This window comes from Syngnathus scovelli, chromosome 1 (assembly GCF_024217435.2).
Source record: "Syngnathus scovelli strain Florida chromosome 1, RoL_Ssco_1.2, whole genome shotgun sequence".
Taxonomy (NCBI): domain Eukaryota; kingdom Metazoa; phylum Chordata; class Actinopteri; order Syngnathiformes; family Syngnathidae; genus Syngnathus; species Syngnathus scovelli.
Window position 1 is genome coordinate 21214978 of NC_090847.1, and position 24382 is coordinate 21239359.

General features: G+C 43.9%; 2 protein-coding genes, 1 long non-coding RNA gene and 3 other non-coding genes across 7 annotated transcripts; 5 read left to right on the forward strand and 1 right to left on the reverse strand.

Annotated features, from left to right (window-relative positions):
* The first annotated feature begins 120 nt into the window (after positions 1 to 120).
* Positions 121 to 13583, forward strand: polr1a (RNA polymerase I subunit A). The gene is made up of 37 exons (XM_049758148.1): positions 121 to 317; positions 599 to 707; positions 1125 to 1220; positions 1972 to 2121; positions 2358 to 2459; positions 2625 to 2710; positions 2986 to 3074; positions 3242 to 3325; positions 3416 to 3533; positions 3609 to 3750; positions 3826 to 3993; positions 4276 to 4398; positions 4505 to 4732; positions 4838 to 4945; positions 5039 to 5185; positions 5434 to 5625; positions 5966 to 6115; positions 6217 to 6400; positions 6484 to 6566; positions 7013 to 7171; positions 7526 to 7624; positions 7743 to 7895; positions 7970 to 8052; positions 8139 to 8304; positions 9247 to 9370; positions 9467 to 9567; positions 9832 to 10031; positions 10177 to 10344; positions 10441 to 10576; positions 10711 to 10871; positions 10951 to 11080; positions 11164 to 11271; positions 11702 to 11983; positions 12162 to 12362; positions 12530 to 12647; positions 12726 to 12890; positions 13164 to 13583. The coding sequence occupies exons 1-37, from the start codon at positions 241 to 243 to the stop codon at positions 13262 to 13264; spliced, it is 5091 nt and encodes a 1696-aa protein (XP_049614105.1). The 5' UTR covers positions 121 to 240; the 3' UTR covers positions 13265 to 13583.
* On the forward strand, positions 6684 to 6820 carry LOC125994098 (small nucleolar RNA SNORA5). Its single transcript, XR_007490495.1, has one exon. It is a non-coding gene; the product is annotated as a small nucleolar RNA SNORA5 (small nucleolar RNA).
* LOC125994087 (small nucleolar RNA SNORA5) lies at positions 7274 to 7412 on the forward strand. The gene has a single exon (XR_007490491.1). It is a non-coding gene; the product is annotated as a small nucleolar RNA SNORA5 (small nucleolar RNA).
* Positions 8390 to 8525, forward strand: LOC125994095 (small nucleolar RNA SNORA5). The gene has a single exon (XR_007490494.1). It is a non-coding gene; the product is annotated as a small nucleolar RNA SNORA5 (small nucleolar RNA).
* bbs7 (Bardet-Biedl syndrome 7) lies at positions 13558 to 18566 on the reverse strand. 2 transcript variants are annotated; one of them, XM_049758167.2, is made up of 19 exons: positions 18070 to 18563; positions 17908 to 17973; positions 17749 to 17811; positions 17506 to 17681; positions 17151 to 17337; positions 17002 to 17074; positions 16813 to 16920; positions 16601 to 16731; positions 16437 to 16521; positions 16113 to 16215; positions 15849 to 16041; positions 15461 to 15535; positions 15303 to 15371; positions 15013 to 15152; positions 14765 to 14929; positions 14466 to 14575; positions 14270 to 14373; positions 13949 to 14072; positions 13558 to 13869 (listed from the first exon to the last, which is right to left on the reverse strand). In XM_049758167.2, the coding sequence occupies exons 1-19, from the start codon at positions 18103 to 18105 to the stop codon at positions 13736 to 13738; spliced, it is 2142 nt and encodes a 713-aa protein (XP_049614124.1). In that variant the 5' UTR covers positions 18106 to 18563; the 3' UTR covers positions 13558 to 13735. The 2 variants fall into 2 exon arrangements, with proteins under 2 accessions (XP_049614124.1, XP_049614118.1); XM_049758161.2 differs by having other exon boundaries at positions 16813 to 17074; positions 18070 to 18566.
* Positions 18526 to 19179, forward strand: LOC125990883 (uncharacterized). Its single transcript, XR_007489132.2, has 2 exons — positions 18526 to 18930; positions 19010 to 19179. It is a non-coding gene; the product is annotated as an uncharacterized lncRNA (long non-coding RNA).
* The last annotated feature ends 5203 nt before the right edge of the window (positions 19180 to 24382 follow it).

The following is a 24382-nucleotide window of genomic DNA, read 5'->3' on the forward strand; positions in this document are numbered from 1 at the left end:
CAAGTGTAGTATGTGTTATTCTTCATTGTATGCTTTTTTATGATTTTTCAATTACACGTATTTAATTTTAATCATGCATGTAACACCCCCCTCCCTCCCTCCCTACTTTTTTTTTTTTAGTTCTGTGGGCCCTCAAAGCACGTGGGAGAAAATCGTGCACGGTTTTATGTTACATGTGGTCAGAAAACTTAGCAATGATTTCAGCTAAGTAAACGTACTAAATCTGGATAATCATCCGATATGCTGTTTAGAAAAGACGTGCCATGGCGGCGATTGGAGGGCATGTCGTTTGGCATGTACTCTGCCGAAGAGATACGGTGAGTTTGTTAGCTTCAGCTTCGTGCTAAAGTTGACGTTCAAAACTTGATGTAAACAAGACATTTTTGATGTTTCGCCCTTTCAATATGTCACTAATCCATTTTAAAGTTTGATTGCCACGACTTTATTGTTATTATTTTTTTGTAGGAAGGAACTTTCGTGTGTCCTTCGACCTTCACGTTTAAACTGCGCAATTAAATTGATCTAGCCAAATCAGTAAATACACCAGCAGCCAGGCATATGTTTGTTGAGTAAATTGGTCATTTTTGGTCTCGTCTAGGAAGTTGAGTGTAAAAACGATCACCAACACGAGGTTGCTTGATGGAGTCGGGAATGTGCTCCCAAATGGCCTCTATGACTTGGCCCTGGGACCATCAGACAACAAGGAGGTAAAATATGTTTGAGGCTCTCTTTCACTATTTACACCAAAGAAGCAATGTCTTCCTGTTAATGTTTAAGTCAGACAATGTTGTGGGTATGACCAACAACAATGAGAATTGCATTTGAAATATTGTGACTACTTTACTTGCACTCCTCCTCCTGTACTTTTGCGCTCTTATACTGATTGTCTGCTGTATGCACAATTGCACCATTTCCACCAAGTTGCTGTTATTTATTCATTGCTCTTATCTATTCAATGTATGTGCCTTCTTATTTTTACTTTTTGTATTGTTTACTTGAATGTGTAATATGTCTTGTCACCGTGGAATATTAGAAAACGCAATTTCGATCTCTTTGTATGTCTTGACATGTGAAGAAATTGACAATAAAGCAGACTTTGAGATTGTGTTGTTTTGTTCCATCAGGTATGCTCAACTTGCCACCAGGACTTCAACAACTGTCCAGGACACCTGGGACACGTAGAGCTACCACTTCCTGTGTACAACCCTTTATTTTTCGATGTAAGAATCATGCACACAACTCGCCAAATGCACCTTTACTTTATACTGGATTAACACTGTCACTGCAGGGAATTGTCCTATAAGGTCTCAATAAAATGTATCCTTCTCAAGGCTTGCAAAATGACTAGCCAGACATACCGGGACTACATCTAAAAATGTGTCTTTCAGCAAATCGTGGTAGCAAACTAGACATCCTATACAAAGGTCATACAAAGAAAGTTAATGCTGACACTAAGTCCATCAACAGCCATTTGTGAGAGAGGATTTTCCTGCATGAACCGTGTGAAAACGGTATACTGCACAAGTCTCCAGGCTGAAACACAGAATGACCTTATGCACATCTCCATAAATGTGGAATCAGTCGTATCAGTTTGCCCTGAGACAGAAATTTGTTTCTGGATGTTGAGCACAAAGGCCACAAGACATATTGTACACAAACTAGGAAAAACTGAGCAGAGAAGAGACTGGCACAAGAGGAAATGTCTGAAGAAGATGAGACAGCTGCCATTTTCTAATTTGCCAGAATCGTATTTTTTTTGTTCTGTGTTAATAAAAGTTCCAGTATTAATTGGGTTAAATGTGTTAGCACTAAAACATTAAAAAACCCCAAATGGGCCAGTTCGTTTCATTTCGGCCTACCAAAACTTGAAGCGTGCCCGTCCGAAGGGCTACTAGGGATTCTGAAATTTTCCGAGCCCTGCTTCTTTCTATTTTCCACCTATTTTTTTGCTGTGGTTTTGCTTATTTTCAGAAACTCTACCTGTTGATCCGTGGTTCATGTTTGACGTGCCAAATGTTAACATGTCCACGGGCAGCCATCCACCTGCTATTGAACCAACTCAAGTTACTGGACCATGGAGCCATACAGCAAGTTTACCAGATAGAGGAATTTCTCAACCAGGTGAGCTTTAAGCTGAATATTTGTAACATACAGCAACATATTTAATTTTACCCTCATGAATCACAATCAATTACATTCATTCTACACATACTGTATATTTCGGGTAAACATCTAACAGACAAAACTAAACAACATAATTGAAATATTTTTTGAATATGAATGTGACTTCAACATTTTTAGGCTATTCTTCAAAAAATTGGTTGTTTAGAGTGTTTTTGTTATTCTGGTTATGCTAGTTTATAGAGAAGAACGGCAAAGTCACTGGTGACGATATTGCAGCAGCGTTGAAAGAGTTCACCGATTCAGTCGTAACTGAAAGCTCAGGAAACATCAACCAGGTCAGTAAACACGTTCACTCTATGGACATAATATATTTCAATATTATTTTGGATGGGTGGATGAACATTTAAACTATATTGTGATAAATGTATATTCACATGAATAACAACTCTGTAACCAATTTGGCAGTTTCAGTTTTTTATATATGACATTTTCTTCCCTAGATAAAACACATTGTTGGAAGAAAAGACACTTTGATAAATGATTTCTGGAGAAATCACATGAAATCTCGGAATTGTCCCCACTGCAGGTAATATTATACCAAAGATTTACCTTAACTTAACTAACTTCAGTATTGGACAACTATAATAAGAGCATCAGTTCCATCATTCCCATTTGATCATTTTTATATTAATCATGTGACTTTTCTGTTAAGCAGTGAATGGAGATGTTTATCCTACCAATTAAAAAGAATGATTCTTTTCATGGGTCACTATGTAGGGATTTGTTTTGCATTACTTTCGTAATCTAATTGTCGTTTACGTAACTTAATGACTAAAACGAAAGACAATTGTGTGCAAACAGGAGCAAGCGCTTCCCCCTCCGAAGGGAGCACAACAGCAAGCTGATCGTCACATTGCCCGCTGGCACGCAAAGCATTCTCAAATGTGATGGTGAGTTTTTTTCCCCCTCATTTTCTTGTAATTCTTAGGTTGCTTTCAAACTAGTTCCTACGTTCTAAGCCATACTTGGTTTGCTTTTCATGGCTGCTTCTCACCCCAAATCAGTTGATATTTGATGACATGAACATAGATAGCAATATTTTGATTGGACCTTTCAGTAGTGGACATTACGGCTGGAGACAAAGCCTACATGACTGCCAGCACAGCTAGAGAACACGTCAACATGCTGTGGAAGAAAGAAGGTAAGGCAACAGAATGTGGGGGCGAATTATAAATTCATTGTGAGATGTGAGATTGACTTGTTTCACCAAACTATTCTCATTTCTTTCCAGGTTTCTTCCTGAAGTGTCTGTTTTATGGGGTTGAGAACAACTCTGCGTCAAACGGAGCGGAAGAAGGTTTCTCTCCAGATCTCTTCTTCCTGGAGTTGATGGTGGTCCCGCCATGCAGGTACAACACAGCCCCTTTGATGACAAGATGAGCGTGGTTTTGCTTAAAGATGTGGGTCTTTCCTACTCCTTCGAGGTACCGTCCAACTAATCGACTGGGTGACCAGATGTTTACCAACGGTCAGACGGTCAACATGCAAGCAGTGATGAAGGACTGTGCAATTGTAAGAAAACTGCTTTCTCTCATGGCTGTTGAGAAAGGTACTCAGGAGGCTGAGGTAAGTAAGATGTTGTCTTTGCGTTGAAATAATCCAATTCTTTTGAAAGAAATGTTCTTTCTCTTATTTGATCAGTCTCAGGATACTGAAGAGAAAGACAGGTCTTTTCTCTCAGAGATTCCTGGAAAGACATTAACAGATAAACTCTACAACATATGGATTCACCTTCAGACACACATCAACATTGTCTTTGACAGTGACATGGACAAAATGATGTCTCAAAAGTACCCAGGAATCAAACAGGTACATCCTGCAAAGGATTGGCAACTACCAAGTCTTAATACGAACTGTCTAAAATCTCTCACTTACAATAAATGTCCAAAGCTGCAATTTGAGGAGTAGTAACATTTAAAAAGTCTAAATAATAATATTTTTGATTTAGCTGTTTTACAGTATTTTTTTTGTTTGTTTATTTTGCAATCTTTTCCCATAACCCTAACAGAAGATTGGGGTGACTGCATCCTCGTTTCATTTTTTTTCCACTTCACCTTCCAGATGATTCACAGTCCTGGTTTTTCTTTGTAGATTCTGGAGAAAAAGGAGGGATTGTTCCGTAAACACATGATGGGCAAAAGAGTTGATTTTGCAGCTCGATCTGTCATCTGTCCAGACATGTACATTGGAACCAATGAGATAGGACTTCCCATGGTATGATTGAGTCGATATTTGCAAATCCAAGTCTTTGGTGGAAATTAGTCAAAAGTGAATAGTTGTCCTCATTTCTCCACAATTATAATTTGTCCTGTTTGTGCAGGTGTTTGCCACAAAACTAACCTACCCGCAGCCTGTCACGCCTTGGAATGTGAAGGAGCTTCGCCAGGCCGTCCTGAATGGCCCAAACGTCCATCCCGGTGCGACGATGGTGATGAGTGAGGACGGCAGGAGAACCCTCTTGTCACCGAGCAGCTTTACACAAAGAGAAGCGGTTGCCAAGCAGCTGTTGACGCCCTGTCCGGGTCCACACAAGATGCCAATGAAAATTGTGAGTCAATACGAAGGAATTGCAACGGTTGCGCTTGTTGTTGTTGGACAATCCGCCACGTGAATATGACTTGACCCTAAAATGAATCATCTGTCTTGTCTCAAGGTGAACCGCCATATTAAGAACGGAGATGTTCTGTTGTTGAACCGACAGCCTACCTTGCACCGACCGTCAATACAGGCTCACCGTGCACGCATTTTGCCTGGAGAGAAGGTCTGGACGTCTATTGAACAGTTTCAATCACTCGTAGCCTTAGGATTCAAATTCATTGTCCTATAAGATCGCTTCGCTTGTTCTGTACGACAGGTTCTGAGGCTCCACTACGCCAACTGCAAAGCTTACAATGCAGATTTTGATGGAGATGAGATGAATGCTCACTTCCCACAGACTGAGCTCGGTCGAGCTGAGGCCTACACGTTAGTCAGCACCGACCAACAGTATCTTTTGCCAAAGGTAGATTCAACATGCATACAGCACACCAAAGTAAAAACAAACAAAGCAAACCATTTTGCTCTAATGTAATTGCTTTGTGTGGAAAAATGTAGATCCCTTTTTTTCCCCCATATTCATCACACTTGAATGTTTCGGATGGTTAACCTTGTAACGCTTCAAAACATTTAAGTGTCATAAATAGTAAAAGAAGGGGAAGGGCGCCAAATAGGTTTTTATACTTCTCACTAGTTTGTTTTTTGTTTCATCAGGATGGGACACCTTTGGCTGGTCTGATTCAGGATCACATGGTTTCAGGTGCACGCATGACAATTCGAGGCAGTTTCTTCACCAGAGATCAGTACACCGAACTTGTGTACAGAGGACTGACTGACAAACAAGGGCGAGTTAAACTTCTCCGACCCGCAATACTCAAGCCACAGAAACTCTGGACAGGAAAGCAGGTATGTAGTGTCATACCTGTGATGGTTGACTTTGTATTATGGATTTCATCAAGATTACAAGCATCCTGAAATTAAATGATTAAAAAACTGGTTGTCTTTAATTTTACGGCGAGTATCAAAGCTGCAGGCATAATCAATCTGCCTTGGGGAATTTTTTTTCCAGATATACCTGTGGTATTTTTTGGGGCAAATGCTGACTGTAGTTGTAAACAGTACTTTTTATTTCCTGAGTTCATTTGCTAGGAAATGGGCTCATATTCTTAAACTTGTAGTTCAGAGTTTGTTTAATAATGGCTATGAAGTGGCCACAGATTTAACTAATTACTTCTCCCCTTCATAGGTGGTGTCCACACTCCTCCTCAATGTTATTCCAAAAAAGGCCGTACCGTTAAATCTGGTTGGAAAATCAAAAATCCCCAGCAAAACATGGATCCAAATTCCCCCACGAGCGACTCCTGGATATGACCCTGACACCATGTGTGACTCACAGGTGCACAGACACACATACACATTTTTGTTGGTCTCAGGAATGTAAACATGGTATCAAGTTGTTAAATGAGATTTGACAATTTACTGTTCTATATTTTATAGGTGCTGATCCGTCAGGGTGAGTTGTTAGTGGGGGTTCTGGACAAAGCTCACTACGGCTCCTCTGCATACGGTCTGGTCCATTGTTGCTACGAACTTTACGGAGGGGAGACCAGCGGCAATCTGCTCAGCTGTCTGGCCAGACTCTTTACTGCTTACCTGCAGTTATATAGAGGATTCACTCTAGGTAAATAAGATTGTTTCCTCTTCCCACAGGCAAACCAGCATATTTGAACATACGTATTTACTTCCAATGTGTTTTTCTATTAGGTGTTGAGGACATTCTGGTGAAACCAGGTGCCAATAAAAAGAGGAAAAGGATTATCAAAGAATCACTGAAAATTGGCACAAGAGTGAGTTCAAGCAGCCACACCTTGTCGTTTGCTTTGTATCTACGTATTGTCATCAGGGTTAGGGTTAGTCATCAACTGTCCTCAAACTGCAAACCGAGAATGCGTGTTGTAAAATAACGCAGCCTTGTCAAATTCAGTGTATCCTCCTCGGTGGATGCTACTGGCCAAAATGGCTGCAACAGTGAAGGTGTAGTTTGTCGGCCCCATTGTGCTTCACACTGGCCTCTGGGCATAATCATGTACTACACACAAAGAATAAATTTGCCAACTGGAACCTTATCGTGGCCGAAGCTGATGTGTTTTCAAGGGTGGTAACAACAACGGTCTTTCTCATAGAGGGGCTTTAATTTTGACTTTGGTAACATTTTCTTTTTTTTTTTTCCTCAGGCCCTCCAGGCAGCATTCAACTTTGACAGTGGTAAAATTTTGTTTTCTCCATTCCTCAGGCCCTCCAGACAGCATTCAACCTTCCCCCCGACGTGGACGAAGCAGAGGCTAAGAGCCGTTGGCAGGATGCTCATCTCAATCCGGACCAGCGAGATTTTAGCATGGCTGACCACAAATTCAAAGAAGTGGCCAACCAAGTCAACAATGACATTAACAAGGTGGTGTTTAAAGTTTTGCGTTTGCAATCACTGTGTAACACAGTTAGTGTTGTCACACTGACTTTGTTAGCATCGCCACGGTTACAGGTATGCAACAACTATTGCAGCTGTGTCAAATTCAGTAGCACCCTCGTCTGTGAGTGCCACTGGCCAAAATGGCTGCAACATTGTAAGTGTAGCTCGTGGGCCCTATTGTGCTCCAACCATGGCCTGTGGGGATAAATACGTGCTACACACACGCATGCACACAAAATGACTTGTGACGTCGACACAAAATGACTTGTGACATCGCAAATACCATCTTCAGGGTCAGGGTCCCATGATTCCATTGAGTCTATCTTGTCTCTTTTGTAGGTGTGTATGCCAATTGGCCTTCACACCTCCTTCCCAGACAACAACCTCCAACTGATGGTCCAGTCAGGTGCCAAGGGTTCCACCGTCAACACCATGCAGGTAAATTTCCCCACTCTCCGCCTTTCATTGAAATTGTCATTTATAGACTTCCACTGTCTTAACATTCATCTTAATTTGGTTGACTCTGCAAGCTTCATTCTTTGTGCGCATGTTTCAGATCTCGTGTCTACTAGGTCAGATTGAATTAGAGGGTCGTAGGCCTCCACTGATGCCCTCTGGGAAATCGCTGCCTTGTTTCCAACCATATGACCCAGCGCCCGTTGCTGGAGGTTTTGTTACTGGGAGGTTCCTCACAGGCATCAGACCACAGGTTTGTCTTCAAGCTCCTATTTTTACGAAAGATTGGTCAAGGCTTAATTTTATTGTGAACTTTTCTACCATCAGGAATTTTTCTTCCATTGCATGGCAGGCAGAGAAGGACTGGTGGATACTGCTGTAAAAACATCTAGATCAGGATACTTGCAGAGGTAAATCAATCATTGAGTGGCAGCAATGGTGGAAAAAGATTCTACCCACTTCTTATTTGATCTCATCTTCCTTTTTTCTTCCGTAGGTGTATTATAAAGCATCTGGAGGGTTTGGTGGTGCAGTATGATCTGACAGTGAGGGACAGTGATGGATCTGTAGTCCAGTTCTTGTATGGTGAAGATGGGCTTGATATCCCTAAGACGAAGTTCCTGCAGCCGAGGCAGTTTCCCTTCATTGAGGACAACTTTGAGGTAAACCTTGTGAAATTTTGTTGCAAGTATCCCATAGTCAAAGAAAACGTTTCTGGGAGAACTGGGTGAGCATTAAACAAAAAATGGCAGCCTTGTCAAATTCAGTGCATCCTCCTCAGTGTATGTCACTGGCCAAAATGGCTGCCACAGTAAAAGTGTAGTAGATTGGCCCCACTGTGTTCTGATATGGCCATTGGGGATAAATTACACTACACACAGTCTTTGTAGCTAGAAATAAATGCTCATGCCAGTTTTTGAGGGGTTTCTAATGTTTGAAAGCTTTTGCATAAATCCCAAATGTGGACGCTTGATGTGTTTGTACATTATGTAAATTAGCTTCCCATTTGCTAAGTATAAAGCAAGCTAGATGTTATTTTTCTTATTTAAAGGGGCAGTCAACCCCCAAATTTTTTTTGTAATATGTTCTGTGTAGCTCCACTCGTCAAACAGTGTTCTGATTAATATTTTGTTTGTTAAATATGAATTAAACAGGCCAAATCCACTTGTTTTATCCATCTCAGGGGGTGGCCATTTTGCCACTTGCTGTTGATTGAAAATGACATCACATTTGCCAGGTCTCTGGGCGCAACCAATCACGGCTCACCGGTTTTCTGAAGCTAAGCCGTGATTGGTTGTGACCTGAGACTTGCCGACTGGGATGTAATTTCCCAGCGTCGGCAAGCTGCAAAATGGCTGCCCCCTGAAATGGATGAAAATTGCTCAATTTTGCTGCTTAACTTTTATTCCCAAACCAGGGAATTCATCAGAATGACATGTTTAGACTAGTGGGGACGCATACAACGTATTATTGTAGGGAAAATTTTGGGGTTGAATTTTCTGATTTTTTTTTTTCCTCACTATGCTGAATAACGTCGTTTGGATTAAGCCATTACTTTGAAACTCTTGTATAATTTAAACATAACCATTTTGTTGTCGCTGTAGGTAATAAGAAAGTCGCAGGGCTTGGACAAGGTGTTGGCACGAGTGGACCCTCAAGGTGCCAATAAACATTTTTCAGCCATACAACGCTGGAAATCAAAAAGAGGGTTGGCTTGTCCTCGCAAAGGTACATAATTTATGCCACATTTCAAATGTTACTTGTTGTGCTTAGTCACCACCACTATTGACCACAGTCATCTAATTTTCTTGTCATCTGTTGTAGGAGCATTTCTATTGTTTTCCCAAAAGAAGCTGGCTCAACTGAAGCAGACCGAACAAGATGCCGGACGAAATGTGTGCGGGAGGGATGCGGCTGTTCTAAAAGTATTGCTGGCATGCCCTTGTGTGTGTGTGTGTGTGTGTGTGTGTGTGTGTCCTGTCCATGTTAAGGTCGTAAATGTACAGTGATCCCTCGCTATTTTGCGCTTAATCTATTGGCCTCGGGCTTGCGGCTATGCCCACCCCACGGACCAACGTCGGCCAGCACGGCGAGAGCAGAGGACATCTTGGAACCAATTATCAGCAATAAACGAGGGATCACTGTAATCATATTAACACCTTTTCATTGGCACTGTTTTCTTTCTCCAGCTGATAGAACAGTGGCGTGCTCTAGGTGAAGATGGGCAATCAAAATACAAAAAGAAGTCCTCCCGCTGCCCTGACCCCAGCCTGGCTATGTTTAGGCCTGATATAAGCTTTGGATCTGTTTCTGAAAGCTTTCACGGCATCACCGAGAAATACTTGCAAAATCGAGACACGATGAGTCCACAGGGCTTGGATGCTGACAGGTAATTAATAGTGAGCAGTCTTTTGATATTTGTATGCTAAAATTATCTGTGTAGTTAATTCATATTCCATTTTTAGGCTTTTGCAGAGGTCTCTTGTCTTGGTCTCAGTGCCCTTTTTTATTTTTATATTTTAATTTGTTTCCAGACTTCGACCACTGTTGCATTACAAGTGGCAACGGTCACTATGTGATCCAGGGGAAGCGGTGGGTCTGCTGGCAGCTCAGTCCATTGGCGAACCCTCCACCCAAATGACCCTCAACACCTTCCACTTTGCTGGCAGAGGAGAGATGAATGTCACACTGGGAATACCTCGGTAATATCAAATGTTATGACCTGCAATTACAGTCAATGTCTGCGCTTGAGGAAATGTTGGTAATGGTTGTTTTTGTGTGGTGCGTGTGTGTGACAGACTGAGAGAGATCCTGATGGTGGCCAGCTCCAACATCAAGACTCCTATGATGAGTGTTCCGGTGTTGAACAGCAAGAAGGCCTTAAAAAGAGCTCAGAAACTCCGCAGACAACTTACAAGGGTCTGCTTGGCCGAGGTAGGAATGGATGATCTTGTTTGGTTGTTGGAGACCTGAAATCCTTCTTTTTACTTTTCCCTAATCGATCATGTTACTGGCTTCTCCTGTCCCCCTTTGTTCTCATTTCTTTGGTTGGCTGTGTGTGAGAGCAGGTACTGCAGAAAATCGATGTGGTCGAGACACTACGTATGGAGAGCCTCCCTCGGTCGAGGATGCAGACTTATAAAATCACTTTCAACTTTCTTCATCCTGAGCATTATGCTGAAGACAAACAGCTCTCACCCCACAAGATCCTCCACTACATGGAAACTAGGTGAACCATTAACATCCTCCCATTTAAGACATTGCTGATTCAAACCGCCTAACTCTGTTGTTACTGACACTTTCCTCAGATTTTTTCACCTCTTGCTTCAAGCCATTGACAAACGTGTTGCCAAGCTGACTTCCATTGCTGTGGGGACCCAGAAGGCCACCCTCAGAGACAAAGACATTGATGGTGATGAATTGGCTGAGCCACCAGGGGTACAGATATATTGCTCATATTTTTCTCTTTTTTTTTTTTTTACTTCTTGTTGTTCTCCATCTTACCATATTTCTGTTGTCAGGGGGATGATGGGGAGGACGTGGCGGAGAGAGAAGTAGTTGATGACCAAGCGAATGAAGGTGACGCTGACGCATCAGATGCCAAGAGGAGAGACAAGCAAGAAGAGGAAGTAAGAGGATGAATGCACACGTACTGTATATTAAAGTATTTTAAAATATTTCTGTGGTGAAATGAAAACTTTTGAAAGCCCCTTCATCAATCTTTGACTCTATGATGTCTAATCTTTTTAAAAGGATAAAGTTCCTTCCATATATCCCCAACACTTTCTTTACAATTATATGTTGTATATGCCCCCACTACTCTAAATATGGCATTCTGAAAAATATTGCAAAATACGTAATAAACACTATTTGCTTCCCTATTTGTCAATCCAAACTTAGCATTGTCTTTGTAAAATCTGCATTTTAGTACAACTTGGTGTCGTATTGTGTTCTAATCGAATTGAATTCCTCAATAGTCATGTAAAAACTGTCAAGAGATCATTTGCCACTTAAAACCTGCACTGAACCTGCAATCAGCCCTACTCTCTTCCTCTTTAGGTCGATTATGACAGCGCGGAGGAAAATGAGGATAAGGATGATGTGGAGGAGGAAGAGGAGGCGCAGGAGGAAGAGGAAGAGGAGACGCAAAAGGAAGCACAAGAGGAAGCGGAGGGTGGTGCCAAACAATCCAAAATGGAGTCGACAGACGCGAAAAAGAATCAAGCGAAAAGTGGAGGAGTAGAAGAGTCTCCCGATCAGATGAGGGTGAAATTTGTCCTGAATTCCAACCCAGCAATAGAGGGCTATCGCTATGACCTCAAGCACGAACTGTGGTGTGAAGTAAGTTTTCATCAAGTGAAGATAGTCTTTTCTGCACGCTCGAAACTGATGTTGGAGGCTCTTCCATTCATAACTGGAGGCCTATTTTCAAATATGAGTGCATCAAAGTTGCAGTAGTACTAATGAACCCATCATGTCATTAGATCTTACAATGTTCCATATCACCATTTGTTGACAGTTGGAAGTGGCTTTCCCAGTGAGCAAAGTGTACCTTGACATGACGTCAGTCGTGTCAAAACTAGCCCAAAACGCCATCATCGTGGAAACCAAGGGCCTGACCCGATGCTTGCTGAATGAGACCACAACCAAGACTGGAGAAAAACTGATGGTTCTTAACACTGAGGGCATCAACATGCACAAAATCTTCGAGCACAGCGATGTATGTGGACAGTGGGCTCTTTTTCAAGCTTTGATTTTAGAGATGAATTCCGAGAGAGAAAACCAGATAATTCTATTCTGCAGTCATCCTTGTGAAGAGGAATTCAAATTGCTAAGATCTCATTGCCTTCTTATGGTGACAATCTTTGTGACTGTATCGTCCTCCAGATCCTGGATGTCAACAGGCTCTATTCCAACGAGGTCCATGCCATGGCACAAACCTACGGGATCGAAGTAGCTTTCAAAGTCATAGAGAAAGAAATCAAAGATGTCTTTGCAGTTTATGGTATGCGTATGCACTCACTGGAAGACCCCCTCGAAGTTCACAACCGCTCAGCTCACTATTATTTCTATCTTCCTCCAGGTATCCAGGTGGACCCCAGACATTTGTCACTCGTGGCAGACTACATGTGTTTTGAGGGGGTCTATAAACCACTGAACCGCCATGCCTTCAAGTCCAATCCCTCCCCACTGCAGCAGATGACTTTTGAGACCAGCTTCAAATTCCTCAAACAGGCTACCATGCTGGGTGAGAGGACATGCCGTGCATGCTCAGGACATAGTTTGGGTGCCTTCACGTTAGCAAAAATGTACATTGTATGATTCCAAATATACTCTTGACACAGTTCAGCTGTGGTTGGGAGGTGTTCCAGCGCAATAGAAAAACGCAGAAATTCAACACCGCAAAATTCTCTGCCAGCCATACATGTTCACAATTCATGCTTTGCATATCGATGCACATTACCAAGAAAGAACAGCAACACGCCGAATGTGTTTTTTTTTTTTTTCTTTTCACCCCCAGGCGCAAGTGATCAACTGGTATCGCCATCAGCCTGCCTGGTGGTGGGGAAGGTTGTCAAAGGAGGAACAGGACTTTTTGAGCTCAAACAACCGCTGCAGTAGAGGGGACTGATTTAGAACCTTATTGTAGGCATTTTGGAGTCATGACTTTCATTGGACAGTGACAATAATCTCGCACAGCTACCATGGAGTGGACGAGACATGGGTATCATCACTGTCTTTGAATGAAAGTAAATGGATTTGGATAAATATATTTATAAAAATGTTTTATCATTAGCCCAAATTACTAGATGAGTTTGTACAGCATTGTTTCTACTCAAGATTGTGTTCTGAAAGATAGTGTTTTGTCTGAAATATATGCCACTTATTTGAAATGTTGAAACTGCAACATGAAATGAATACAGCAGCTTGTACATTTTTATTCATTGCTGATGTATTTTCGACACCTGCTAGTGGGGGGAAGGGGGGGTGTCTAAATTGGGAAAGTTGGCAAGGATATAAAAATATAAATTAGAATTGTTTAAACATAGACAAAAGTGCCCCTAAAAATTCCCACATGGATTGACTGCACGACTAAGCCTCGTTAAAAAAGTCCAACAATGAATTTAAATCGTAACTATCCAGGATCTCCAAGAGCGACGACACTTTTGCTTTCACATTCTGTCCTTTGAATTTGAACTTATCAATGAAGAGGTCCGTGATCATGCCTACAGGGAGAAAGGAAAAACATCAGTGCTCAAGAATGAAGAGTAACAATAATGTTGACTGTGAATGCGAAAGTATCACCGTAAAGCCTTTCCAGGTGCGCCGGCTGCCTCTTGTACTCCTCCAGCAGAATGTCCGACTGGTCCAGGATGCTGCGGTATTCTGAGATCAGGAAGTCGGCGTTGCCCTCGTGAAGCTGCAGCTCCTGAACCATCAAACCGGGGTAAAAATACAATTTAGCATTATTTATTTATCTCCGATACTGACTTCTGATTGAGGCCCAAGTGGGCAAACTTTGGAGAGTCATGTTCGGGACCTTCTAAATCCATACATTTTTCCTAGAAGAAATACACTTGCAAAAAACGGGTTTTTGTTCCAACCATGGACTTTGGTCGGACATACTTTCAGTGCATCAATGAGCTGAACTTTTCTTGCCAACACCAGCTGGTACTCCAGTTTAGGGTGAATCATCTTGAGCGTGTGGCTCACAGAATCGTCGTTGATATCTGTGGAAGTAAACCAGCGGTTCCAATCTTTTACAAGTGCTTAACCATGCAGTACCTGACTGCAGAAGAATAATTCTCCCGCAGCAGCCCACCGTAGGAAATGTTCAAGTTGATTTTGCGTTTGGTGGCCTCTTTGGAGAGGACATCGCTCAGGATGGAGATGGTAGAGATGTTATCTGACTTGAAGTGACCCTCTCCTTTGCTGGGGAGGGGAACACCAGTGCAATGCTAACATGTTACCTTGCAAACAAGTTGTGATGACAATTGGAATCGAGAAAAAAAAAAGCTCAAAATGCCAGTTGCTTTTTATGAGTGGCCATTAATAATCCATGAGTGCATTTGAAGTCATGCATTTCAAAATATCTCTTTGTGTTAGTGCACTGTTGCTGACCTGTAGGTGGCGTGCAACTGCGTGCCAAGGAAGGTGTTAAGAAAGTAGAAGGTGACGCTCTCTCCCGCCGGTGTCTTCTCTGGTACCTCCGGTAGACAGAAGACCACCCAGGAGTGGATTTCTGCAAAACTGAACTGCCCCACCAGACTCAGCCTGTTCATTGGCCTGAGCCCCAACGCAGAATAAATTGGATCACAAGGTTAGGTCATATCAAATTAATATTAAAAAGGTGTAGGGTGGAAAGTCACCTGTCCTGGTCGATGCTGTGTGTGCGCTGGTGAAGCGAAAGAGGTTTGATGCGATATTGGCGAACCTGACACGTCTTGGGCTGCAGTCTGTGGGTGACGTAAGCCTGCAAGGTGCCGTATTGCCCTTCGATGGACCTCACCTACAACACAAATAAATGTGACGTGGGCTGGAGGCAGGGCAGGGGGCGGGGGGTGTGTAATGGATGGTTTGCCCAGAGCGCAAAAGTAGCCAGGACCGCCTCTGGCTATATGTTTCTGTGAACAATGAACCACAATAATACGCTAATTACCTTGAGCTCCAACCTGGTGGTGTTGGCTTGACATCGGTAAGTGGCCAGCAGGAAGTTGCCATTAGGTTGCTGGAAAGAGAGAGAGAGGATTTCAAAATAAGAGTCACTAGTCAGTCAACAAGAAAACCATTTTTTCATGCGTAAGGTTCGTGGTTCACCTCAGAGTCACACTCGCTGAAGCTGACCACCGCTGAGTTGTTGTCCACATCCAGCAGGTCGATGGGGACATCGCTCTACAAGAGACGGAGACAAGTCGGATTGCCAGATATTTTGAATGGTATTTTATGCTAGATGATTTATTTGTATCCATCAATTGTCCTGCTAAAAAAAAAAAAGTTTTATGCACAAATGGAGAAGAGATAATAGAAAATGAACATTAATTTTGTGGAATTTGAAGGAAAAATAGCATTTTAAAATATACAGTCCATATCACATTCTTCCCATATTACATTGTACTATACAAAAACATACTGCAATTAAGTCAAAGTACCATTGTAATAGTTTTCAGAACATGTCCCCTTAAAGCTTTACCAAGTCAGCAAGTACCTGGAGCAGCAGGTTGTCAATGGCTGTCTGGACCTCCAGCGTGAGGCTGTAGCTGGCATCGTCCTGGCACAGCGTAAACTTGTCATTGATGCTGAAAGTGGGCACCACAGAGACAGCTGTTTTGGACAATGACGTCTGTTGGTACTGCTCGCGGCCCACTTGAACTTTGACCTGGAGCTGCTCCAGCTCCGCCCTACGGTGAAAGAATGGCTCGCGTTTCCACGTGTTGCTCTGGAGACCAAAGTTGTCAGCGGCGGCGGTTACCTGAGGGCTTCCACTTTGGCCTGAACCTCTTTACTTATCCTGACCTCGTCTCCCGCACCCAATTCAGCCTTTTGAGGCTCCGTGGTCAAACCTGTCACCCAACCTGGAAAAACGCAAGACAGCCCCAAAAGGCATTAAGATTCGTCTGCTTGGATGCACTTGATGATTGATAGGCTAGAAGGGAAAACGTTAAAAGCATGATTAAAAAATAATGCTTTGATGAAAATAATGCCTTCCTCAGTTACGTTTTGAGTATTTTAAGAGTTTGTGAAGGGCAGGGATCGTGCAAACTCAATGTTAAATGGAGTGCGTAAGCAATGTCACCTGTATAGGTGGCAGTTAGGATCTCATCATATGACTCCTTTCCCACACAGCCTCCCTGAATGGAGGTCACGCTTTCTGACAAAGCCTGTACCAGGCAAAGGAGGAAAATTACAAGTCGGTTTCATGAGACTCACTGATCAAGTCTACATTTAAAGACCGCTCACATGTTCAAAGCGTTGCGTGGGCTCGTTGGTGCTGTCAAAGCCGTAGACGGCAACCATCCCGTCATCACGTCCCACCAGGAGGTCCCTCACGCCGTCACCAGTGATGTCGTAGGTGTCGAGGCAGAGAATTCCTGGACGGCGCGGTATCGCAGGGCATTTTATTGGGTACAACCGCACATGCCACCTGTTGCATAAACAGCACAGAACGGTACCTCCTTTCTTTTTGTCGTTGTCAATCTCCCATTTGGTTGTCGCTGAACCCTCGCCGATGTGAACTGAGCCAATTTTGCCATCCGTTGTCCCATAGAGAATGGCATCTCCTGAGAGCGGAATGAAATTCATGCGATTCACATGACATATCATAAGGATCTTGTAATCAAAACAAAAGGGGATTGAGTTGCCTCCATCTTTGTTGTAGCATTCTAGCACAGATGGCTGTCCGGGCACTTCCACCTCGTAGGCCAGCTCAGATCCCTGATGCATTTGAAGAAACAAGGCAAATTGACCTAATTCCTGTTGGACAATCAGGAGTAGAAATAACCTTATCTACCTGCAGCACCCTGAGAACACGATCTTGACACGCCAGCACAGGGATGGTATGAGCCAGGTCCTCTGAAGACAAACAGATGATGTCGTTGATCTTGTCTCCAGACAGGAAGTAGTCCTGGTCCTTGCAGTCACAGTAATGGTTGTAGATGTAGCTGGCGCACACAAAAAGGTCAGCACCAGACACCTGCCTGCGTTGGACAAAGGACAAGGTGGGTGGACCAGGTATTTGATAAGCGAAATTAAGGGGTAAAAAGGATGGCTGGAGAGTTAATCCATGGTGGGACCGATCAAATGTTCTCATATGCGTGTCCCATGAGTCAGCCGTATTCTAGAAACTTGATGGAGTTGCTGCCTACATGGCATTGATGCTCTCAGTAAGATTGGCGTCAAAAGTGAGGAACTGTTTCCCCTTCTTGGTGAATCCTCGCACTTGAGAGCCTGAGCAGACAAAGATCTTCTCCTGCGGGGTTCCCACCGCTCCGCCAAGGTCGATTCGGCATATTTTCTGCCCCGGGAGTGTTTTGAAGACAGGCTGTGAAACATGGGTGCTTAAATTAGCCACACAATATGGACAAAATACACCAGCAAAGTTGACTCACCACTGCGTCGCATTTCTTCATCCCAAAACATGTCAGTACGCCGTCATGGTCAGCAACAGCCACCTGCAACAATGACATGAAAAAACACATCAGTTTAAAGCTTATTGCATTGAGATTCACACAAATTGCTCGGTATGGATAGGTATCAATTGAGGAAACCTTCTGAGTGGCTTTTTTTCCAAGTGCTGGCAGCAGCCTCATGGTTTTTTGGGATGTTACGCCAACCTGCAAATTGTAGGAACCAACCAGTGTCACATAGAATAGTTTAACGTTCTTAAATATCAACATAATACCAATAAAGCAGATAGAAAGACGATTTACCTGGATATAGTCAACTCGATTTAAATTAATTTCCATCTTTATTTGGAAAAGGTCTTGACTCCGGAGGATAATAACGACGCAAGCCTTCAAACTAGATGCTTATCCGGCCACAAAAGTGGCAACCCGTCGTTCCATTCGCCAGTCACTTGTAGCAGCTAACCGATGAGGTCAGAAGAGATGAGGATTATCCACTCAGGAGGATAAACTCGACATGTTTACGTTGGCTAGCAAGCTAGTTTAGCATCTGCAATCTGTTCACACGAGAAGACAACGAGTAGTATTTAAAGTAAAATGAGGACGATACTAAGTTGTGAATGGAAACACGAACGGCATTCAAGTCGAAACCGAGATAAATTCAAGACGAGCTAGAGGCATTACGATTAAACCAGCTACCATGGCAACGTCGCCACCCGCAATAACCTGTACAATCATTGGCCGCTAGTGTTGGCTCGTGAGTGGACGATTCGTTCAAACAAACGAATCTTTTCAGTGAACGAGAGTGAACGAATCACTTCCTAAAGTGATTCGTTCTTTTTCTGTTCATATGACTTCAACCAGTAGGGGTCGGTAATGCACATTAAAGCTGGTGCCACCTCGCCGTAAAACAAAACAAAGAAGAAAAAGACGTCACTTCCCGTTCACGATCGAGTCGTGAATTGCATTTCCCGTTCGACAACTGAATGGATCTGTGAGTGAACGCATCTGTGAGTGAGTGATTCGCATTTCCAGTTCATCGCGAGAGGGAACGAATCCGACTTTCCCGTTCGCGAACGAGTCAACGAGTGAACTGCCTTCCTTCCCCCAGTGCATCAACGGATCATTTCAGTGAAGGTGTTGCGTCTCCCTCCTGGTGTGAACTATGTAAGCCAGAATGTAGATTTACGATTTGCCAAGGAAAGAAAATGAAGTGTAATTTGGAATTCCCTCTCTATTCCTGTAGGTGGCCTTAGAATGTCCACCTGGCGTCAGTGATACGATTCTATTCTATATTTGCTGGTCAGGGAGAATTCAGTTTCAGCAATGTGTGCAATCCTATAATAAGGTGGCTGTTGTTAACTTTTTGGAAAAACTTCACTCTAACATCGGTTGAATAAAATCTTTTCCCAATCAGCCGTGGGTCTCTGAAGTGCTCATTCGTCGGGAAATAGCCACCGATCACCGAGTGTTTTTTGGAGACCAGCGAAGCAGCAAAACACATATACCACAAAAGAACCACTCCACTACTTTCATGCACGTTTTCTCCAAGCTAGCGGCTAACTTTATTGCATGAAGGAATGCGCCGTTATGCTAAAACGGGGAGATTATGCTTCTCTTTGGGTAATCTTGATTTTATAAATTAAAAGATAGTGAGCGGCATGGGAGCCCCATTTCAACCCCTTACACTGAGTGCCAAGCAGGGAAGAAATGGGTACCATTGTTATAGTCACTGGTATGACTCGGCAGGGGTTTGAACCCACAACCTCCCAATCTCAGGGCGGGCACTCTCCTCTTAGGCCACTGAGCTGGTAAACACTCGTATCGTAGTATAACACTTATAGTCGTTTTTAAATAACGTATACGCCTAAATATTGTTATCCAAAACATCTACTGCAATTTCACATTAGATTGCTGGTTTGAAATTTACTTTTAATATTATTATTTTTAATAAACATTTATGTTAAAATTTGTCTGGTCTGATGCCTTGTTTTTATATTCGCCAATTAAAACATAAAAATCAGACATTTGGTTAACTGCTTTATATAACAATATGTGTTTGTATATCTACTGCAATTTCACATTAGATTGCTGGTTTGAATTTTTTTTTTTAAATTATTATTATTATTTTAATAAACATTAAAAACCTGTCTGGTGTTTTATTCCTTGTTTTTGTTCTTTTGGGGGGAAATGCAATTCATGACTCGTTCGTGACGTCATTTTCTTCTTCGTTTTGTTTTACGGCGAGATGGCACCAGCTTCAATGGGCATTACCGACACTCACTGGTTGAAGTCATGAACTTTTTAGAACAGCGAACTGCGCATGCGCCGCGGCCGTGGCGTTTACGGACAATCGCAAGAGCCGCAGTGGTAGTGAACAGCTGCAGCGCAAAGGACCAACTCGCTATTTTTTTGGGGTTAGAAATAACATTAACGGCGTTAGGTTACGGATTTTAGTTATTGATCTGACTCCAAATTGCAATCAACACTTAACACATAAATTGCTATGTCCTAATCCACACACTGGCGCACCTAACAATTTTGGTCCCTCACACTAAAACTCGTGCGTTTCTGTGACCACCAAAAGACGACACATTCTTCCGGGTTGCCCAGTTTCAACACAATATGAATATTAAAGCATGCAAAATATTGTGAGATGATTGGTCGATGGCCATCTCCTCCCCGTGTCGCTGAGGTCAGGCGGTTGGATTTTTCCGCGAAGCCCAACCACATAGACGTGCTGTCGCTTGTGAGCTACTCCATAAAACCATAATTATAGCCCCCCCCCCCCCCCCCATATGACCTCCCTACAGTTTATGGGTAGGTTTAGATGTTAGCGTTTGTGTTAGGGTTAGAGCTAAGGTTTGAACTAGGGTTAGAGCGGGGGTTAGAGCGGGGGTTAGGGTCAGGGTTAGAGCTAGGGTTAGGGCTAGGTTTAGAGCTAGGGTTAGAGTCAGTGCTAGGGTTAGAGCTAGGGTTAGAGCTAGGGATAGGGTTAGGGTTAGAGCTAGGGTTAGCGTGAGGGTTAGAACTAGAGTTAGGGTTAGAGCTCGGGTTAGAGCTAGGGTTAGAGCTAAGGTTAGGGTTAGAGCTAGGGTTAGGGTGAGAGCTAGGGTTAGGGCTAGGGTGAGAGCTAGGGATAGGGTTAGAGCTAGGGTTAGAGATAGGGCTAGGGTTAGGGCTAGGGTTAGAGCTCGGGTTAGAGATAGGGTTAGAGCTAAGGTTAGGGTTAGAGCTAGGGTTAGGGTGAGAGCTAGGGTTAGAGCTAGGGTTAGAGTTGGGTTAGAGCTAGGGTTAGTGCCAGGGTTAGAGCTAGGGTTAGAGCTAGGGATAGGGTTAGAGCTAGGGTGACTGTTAGAGCTAGAGATAGGGTTAGGTTAGGGTTAAGGCTAGGGTTAGAGCTAGGGTTAGGGCTAGGGTTAGAGCTAAGGTTAGGTTTAGAGCTAGTGTTAGAGCTAAGGTTAGGGTTGGGTTAGGGTTAGGGTTAGTTTAGGCCTAGGGTTAGAGCTCGGGTTAGAGGTAGGGTTAGAGCTAAGGTTAGGGTTAGAGCTAGGGTTAGGGTGAGAGCTAGGGTTAGAGCTAGGGTTAGGGTTTGGTTAGAGCTAGGGTTAGTGCTAGGGTTAGAGCCAGGGTTAGAGCTAGGGATAGGGTTAGAGCTAGGGTTAGGGTGAGGGTTGGAGTTACAACTTGGGTTAGAGCTAGGGTTAGAGCTGAGGTTAGGGTTAGAGCTAGGGTTAGGGTGAGAGCTAGGGTTAGAGCTAGGGTTAGAGTTGGGTTAGAGCTAGGGTTAGTGCTAGGATTAGAGCTAGGGTTAGAACTAGGGATAGGGTTAGAGCTAGGGTTAGGGTGAGGCTTAGAGCTAGAGATAGGGTTAGGGTAGGGCTAGGGTTAGAGCTAGGGTTAGAGCTAGGGTTAGAGCTAGGGTTAGGGTGAGAGCTAGGGTTAGGCTTAGAGCTAGGGTTAGAGCTAGGGTTAGGGTTGGGTTAGAGCTAGGGTTAGGGTTAGTGCTAGAGCTAGGGTTAGGGTTAGAGCTAGGGTTATGTTTGGAGCTAGGGTTAGGGTTAGAGCTAAGGTTAGGGATAGAGCGGGGGTTAGGGTGAGAGTTAGGGTTAGGTTTAGGGTTAGAGCTAGGGTTAGGGTTGGGTTAGGGTTAGAGCTAGGGTTAGGGTTAGAGCTAGGGTTAGGCTTAGGGTTAGAGCTAGGGTTAGGGCTAGGGTTAGGTTTGGGTTAGGGTTAGAGCTAGGGTTAGAGCTAGGGTTAGTGCTAGGGTTAGCGCTAGGGTTAGAGTTAGAGTGGGAGCTAGGTTTAGGGTTAGGCTTAGAGCTAGGGTTAGGGTTAGAGATAGGGTTACAGCTAGGGTTGGGGTAGGGTTAGAGCTAGGGTTAGAGTTAGGGTTAGAGCTAGGATTAGAGCTAAGGTTAGGGTTAGAGCTAGGGTTAGGGTGAGAGCTAGGATTAGGCTTAGAGCTAGGGTTAGAGCTAGGGTTAGGTTTGGGTTAGGGTTAGAGCTAGGGTTAGAGCTAGGGTTAGAGTTAGAGCTAGGGTTAGGGTTAGAGGTAGGGTTAGTGCTAGGGTTAGGGTTAGGGTTAGAGCTAGGGATAGGGTCAGGGTTAGGGTTAGAGCTAGGGTTAGGGAGAGGGTTAGAGCTAGAGTTAGAGATAGAGATAGGGTTAGGTTAGGGCTAGGGTTAGAGCTAAGGTTAGGTTTAGAGCTAGTGTTAGAGCTAAGGTTAGGGTTGGGTTAGGGTTAGGGTTAGTTTAGGCCTAGGGTTAGAGCTCGGGTTAGAGGTAGGGTTAGAGCTAAGGTTAGGGTTAGAGCTAGGGTTAGGGTGAGAGCTAGGGTTAGAGCTAGGGTTAGGGTTTGGTTAGAGCTAGGGTTAGTGCTAGGGTTAGAGCCAGGGTTAGAGCTAGGGATAGGGTTAGAGCTAGGGTTAGGGTGAGGGTTGGAGTTACAACTTGGGTTAGAGCTAGGGTTAGAGCTGAGGTTAGGGTTAGAGCTAGGGTTAGGGTGAGAGCTAGGGTTAGAGCTAGGGTTAGAGTTGGGTTAGAGCTAGGGTTAGTGCTAGGATTAGAGCTAGGGTTAGAACTAGGGATAGGGTTAGAGCTAGGGTTAGGGTGAGGCTTAGAGCTAGAGATAGGGTTAGGGTAGGGCTAGGGTTAGAGCTAGGGTTAGAGCTAGGGTTAGAGCTAGGGTTAGGGTGAGAGCTAGGGTTAGGCTTAGAGCTAGGGTTAGAGCTAGGGTTAGGGTTGGGTTAGAGCTAGGGTTAGGGTTAGTGCTAGAGCTAGGGTTAGGGTTAGAGCTAGGGTTATGTTTGGAGCTAGGGTTAGGGTTAGAGCTAAGGTTAGGGATAGAGCGGGGGTTAGGGTGAGAGTTAGGGTTAGGTTTAGGGTTAGAGCTAGGGTTAGGGTTGGGTTAGGGTTAGAGCTAGGGTTAGGGTTAGAGCTAGGGTTAGGCTTAGGGTTAGAGCTAGGGTTAGGGCTAGGGTTAGGTTTGGGTTAGGGTTAGAGCTAGGGTTAGAGCTAGGGTTAGTGCTAGGGTTAGCGCTAGGGTTAGAGTTAGAGTGGGAGCTAGGTTTAGGGTTAGGCTTAGAGCTAGGGTTAGGGTTAGAGATAGGGTTACAGCTAGGGTTGGGGTAGGGTTAGAGCTAGGGTTAGAGTTAGGGTTAGAGCTAGGATTAGAGCTAAGGTTAGGGTTAGAGCTAGGGTTAGGGTGAGAGCTAGGATTAGGCTTAGAGCTAGGGTTAGAGCTAGGGTTAGGTTTGGGTTAGGGTTAGAGCTAGGGTTAGAGCTAGGGTTAGAGTTAGAGCTAGGGTTAGGGTTAGAGGTAGGGTTAGTGCTAGGGTTAGGGTTAGGGTTAGAGCTAGGGATAGGGTCAGGGTTAGGGTTAGAGCTAGGGTTAGGGAGAGGGTTAGAGCTAGAGTTAGAGATAGAGATAGGGTTAGGTTAGGGCTAGGGTTAGAGCTAGGGTTAGAGCTAGGGTTAGAGTGAGATCTAGGGTTATGGTTAGGCTTAGAGCTATGGTTAGAGCTAGGGTTAGGGTTGGGTTAGAGCTAGGGTTAGGGTTATGTTTGGAGCTATGGTTACAGCTAGGGTTAGAGCTAGGGATAGGGTCAGCGTTAGAGCTAAGGTTAGGGTTAGAGCTAGGGTTAGGGTGAGAGCTAGGGTTAGGCTTAGAGCTAGGGTTAGGTTAGGGTTAGAGCTAGGGTTAGAGTGAGAGCTAGGGTTAGGCTTAGAGCTAGGGTTAGAGCTAGGGTTAGGTTTGGGTTAGGGTTAGAGCTAGGGTTAGAGTTAGAGCTAGGGTTAGTGCTAGGGTTAGAGCTAGGGTTAGAGCTAGGAATAGGGCTAGAGCTAGGGTTAGGGTGAGGGTTAGAGCTAGAGTTAGGGTTAGAGATACGGTTAGAGCTGGGGTTAGGGTTAGAGCTAGGGTTAGGGTTAGAGTTAGCGTTAGGGTTATGTTTGGAGCTAGGGTTAGGTTTAGAGCTAGGGTTAGGGTGAGAGCCAGGGTTAGGGTTAGAGCTAGGGTTAGAGCTAGGGTTAGGTTTGGGTTAGGGTGAGAGCTAGGGTTAGGTTTAGGGTTAGAGCTAGGGTTAGAACTAGGGTTAGGTTTGGGTTAGGGTTTGG